At 39.9% G+C, this 3,728-nt stretch overlaps 1 protein-coding gene across 1 annotated transcript; it reads right to left on the bottom strand.

Annotated features, from left to right (window-relative positions):
- Positions 1 to 1,375: 1,375 nt before the first annotated feature.
- Positions 1,376 to 3,510, bottom strand: LOC107558139 (aurora kinase A-B-like; the record flags this gene model as incomplete). Its single annotated transcript, XM_016241762.1, has 4 exons — positions 1,376 to 1,742; positions 2,820 to 2,994; positions 3,102 to 3,250; positions 3,338 to 3,510. Coding segments are annotated over 4 exons (674 nt in total), but the record flags the coding sequence as incomplete, so codon positions are not given.
- Between the last annotated feature and the right edge of the window lie 218 nt (positions 3,511 to 3,728).

The following is a 3,728-nucleotide window of genomic DNA, read 5'->3' as shown; positions in this document are numbered from 1 at the left end:
AAATTATAGCCTATTGTGCAACTGTTTTTTGGGGGGTTTTGTGAGATATGGAAACAATTAAACACGTGCATCTTTTCCCTTCAAAACAATAAATCAGTTGAGCTCCACCTCCAAACGCGCATGGGCACACATTATATTCATATCATAATAGGTTATATTACACAGCAAATGCATTTTCAAGATTTCGATTTTCTGATAACTGCTGAAGTTGCGGAAGAGAAAAATAAAAGCCGTATTTTTGGATGCATTACAGTCGACTGCGCACATATTGGTTTGAAAAATAGACAGCTTCACAATGTGAAAAATTGCATATAAATGTCCATGCAATGCATGCATCATTACAGTCTTCAAATGGACCGTAGGGTTTAAATAAATTGTAATGCAACTGATGAATGCAACTTGTCATACGGCGCAACAGAATGAAGTGCGCTCGTGCAGAAAATGCGCGACAGATTTAGGCTCTCGGCTGTGAGTCCGCAGGTGAACATCTGGATGGACTGTTTCTCAGTTACTGAGGGATTTATGAAAAAATAAATAAAATACAAAGATGCGCATTCGCATATGGCTGCGTGCATGCACAAAAACATAAAATCAAAAATCAAAACGGCTCTACCGTTAAAGTCTATATAATAAAATCTCATTTCAAAAACACACTAAATAAAATTATCGGCCCAAAATAATTCTGCATGACACTATTGCACCGTCATTGCGGCCAGAGAAGAAATCTCAGACCGTTTCTATATTAAGCGAGTGGAGAGTTGTGGCAAATGTCGGTCGTGTTGGATTGTGGGAAATCGAGTTCAACCAGAGGAGCCATCTTCTCATTACTGGACCACGAAAAGCCTGAGAAACTGAGACTGCAGCGCCATCTGGTGGCTTCCTGAAGAGTGCTGGACACAAACACATTCAACAAAAGCACATCACAAAAGCTGAGGCCGTGAGTTTTTCCACACAGAAAATGTCTGCTTGGACTAAGTTCACAAAGACACAAACACTTTTTGAAGCCCCTAAACACTGCTGACTTCACATTAAGACTCCTACGAGGGCGCTTTTTGCAGAGATAATGTGTAAAGTGTCTAGAATCGCCAGAGTTTAGAATAATAGTGTGTTTAAAACTGTATTCACTCACCCTCATTGTTGCTCTGAACCCGTAAGACTGTTTTCAAGCAACACGATTGCGAGAAATGATTAGCAGAACCCATCACACGGCTAAAAGTGAGATTAAAGCAACACCAGGACAGAACCTACTCAGAGCAATCTTGAAATCTAAGTTTTAATATAAAGAAAAAGTAATTAAACATTGTTTTATCGTAAAGGAATTTATTCTCCCACACACACACCACAAATGAAATACATTAAAATTCTATTGAGATCCTTAGAAGTAATAATAAAAACATTTATTGTTTCAAGTAATGGTTAAAACTTTACAATGTGGCTTAATTACATATTTACAAATGCATGTAAATTGTAGCATGAACAGCACAACACGTAAAAACAACATACAACTCAAAGTCATGCCCAAGAGAGGCTTTACAGACACATCAGATCCGTTTCGTTCCACAAGCTCAGGTCTGAGGAATGGATTCGGTCTGCGCGGTTGGCTTCTTACAGGAGTTCTCCAGCACCCACGGGTGCACCAGGACACCCTGGATAGGGAGACGGTGCATGGGGTTGTGTTTGAGCAAGCGGTTTATCAGGTCTCTGCTGCCCTCGCTCACATGAGCAGGGTACGTAAACTCAACCTGGAGAGAATCGGAGATGGTACAAGACACATTTACATCAGACAGACTGAAGATTATCTACAGAAAACAGAGGTTCAAAACCATTTTGTGAGGTATTTCAGTCTAAAGAGAATCATCAGCAGATACAGAACAAACGCAAATTATGCGTTTATGAAATTAAAATCAACAAGAGCCTCTGATCACTCAATTTCCTTTAAATGCAGCCCTGTTCATCAGCGATAAAAGACAAGAATACGTTACATTGGTAACACTTTCAGGTTCCATTCATCACATCAGGCAACATGATTTAATACTTTTACAGCATATACTACTAACCTAGTTTAACGTTAACTTCTACATGGTAACATTTAAATTGTTAGCTTTTTTATAATACTTAAATTATATAGATCAATGAAGAACAGTGTATTTCTAAATTAATTCCCGGAGCTGTTAAACCTATGAAAGAATCAGAAATTAATTTTACAGTGAAGTGTTACCACAATAATATTGCATATTAGCCAAAGTGTAAAAACAACGCAACAGTCCTACATTCATTTATAGATGTTTTGTAGTCGTCAACAATTCTAACCTGAGGAGCACCCAAACCCAATTAATTTTTCATAAGGGTAAATTTTATGAAATTGAGATGTATGCATCATCTGAACGCTGAATAAATAATCTTTCCATTGATGTATGGTTTGTTAGGATCGGACGATATTTGGAAAATCTGGAATCTGAGGGTGCAAAAAAAATCTAAATATTGAGAAAATCATCTTTAAAGTTGTTCAAATGAAGTTCTTAGCAATGCATATTACTAATCAAACATTAAGTTTTGATATATTTACGGTAGGACATTTACTAAATATCTTCATGGAACATGATCTTAATATCCTAATGATTTTTGGCATAAAAGAGAAATGTATAATTGTGACCCATACAATGTATTGTTGGCTATTGCTACAAATATCCCCCAGCGACTCAACACTGCTTCTGTGCTGCAGGGACACGAATGAGCAGTATGTGCAACAAAAGGAGATTATCGTTTCATTGCTGATCACCCGTGCAAAGCTCGTAGGAGTTTCTGAATATTTCACTCACTCTAGAAATCTTGCGGTACGTCTCCTCATGGCTCTTGGTTTCAAAAGGTGGACGGCCGACCAGAAACTCATAGCAGAGCACTCCGAGACTCCACAGATCCACCTTCTCATCGTGCGTTTTGCCCTCAATCATCTCTGGAGGAAGGTAGTCCAGGGTACCACACAGCGTCGACCTCCTGACAGACACATGATAAACGCACGTTAACCCTAAACCAACACAGACAATATGCAGCACTTTAAAGGTAAACGAAACAAACACCGAGATGCACAACACCTGACTGACCTGGAGGACGGTGTGTGGACGGACCATCCGAAGTCTGCGATCTTCAGCTCTCCGTTGGCCCCCAGCAGCAGGTTTTCAGGTTTGATGTCTCTGTGAATCACGTTCTTTGAGTGGCAGTAGCTCAGAGCGTCTGCGAGCTCCATTATATACTGCAAGCAGACATTATTATGAGATGTTATCAGTCCTCATGCATGAATCGTGAGCATTCGAAACAGGAGCGCACGGTGGTTTCTTACCGTTGCACTTCGCTGGTCGTCGAACGTCCCGCAGCGCTGGAGCTCTCCATACAGCTCTCCTTTAGGAGCGAACTCCAGGATGAGATAAACGCGCGCCGCGTCGTGGAAATAACCGTAGAGACGCAGGATATTGGGGTGTCTGAAAAGAGACAGCGAGTTCAACACACACCGATCTTACTTTCTGAATGCATGCGTCTCAGCGTCTTAATGATTCCCAGCTACAATTCCAATAAAGCATTAAAAAAAAAAATTACATAAAGCGTTTAGATATCAAACATATATGTGACCCTGGAGTCTTAAGTCGCTGGGGGATATTTGTAGCAATAGCCAACAATACATTGTATGGGTCACAATTATACATTTCTCTTTTATGCCAAAAATCATTAGGATA

This window comes from Sinocyclocheilus grahami, unplaced genomic scaffold (assembly GCF_001515645.1).
Source record: "Sinocyclocheilus grahami isolate Dianchi unplaced genomic scaffold, SAMN03320097.WGS_v1.1 scaffold633.1, whole genome shotgun sequence".
NCBI lineage: Eukaryota > Metazoa > Chordata > Actinopteri > Cypriniformes > Cyprinidae > Sinocyclocheilus > Sinocyclocheilus grahami.
The sequence above is the reverse complement of the archived record's forward strand: the minus strand, read 5'-3'. Positions and strand labels throughout refer to the sequence as shown.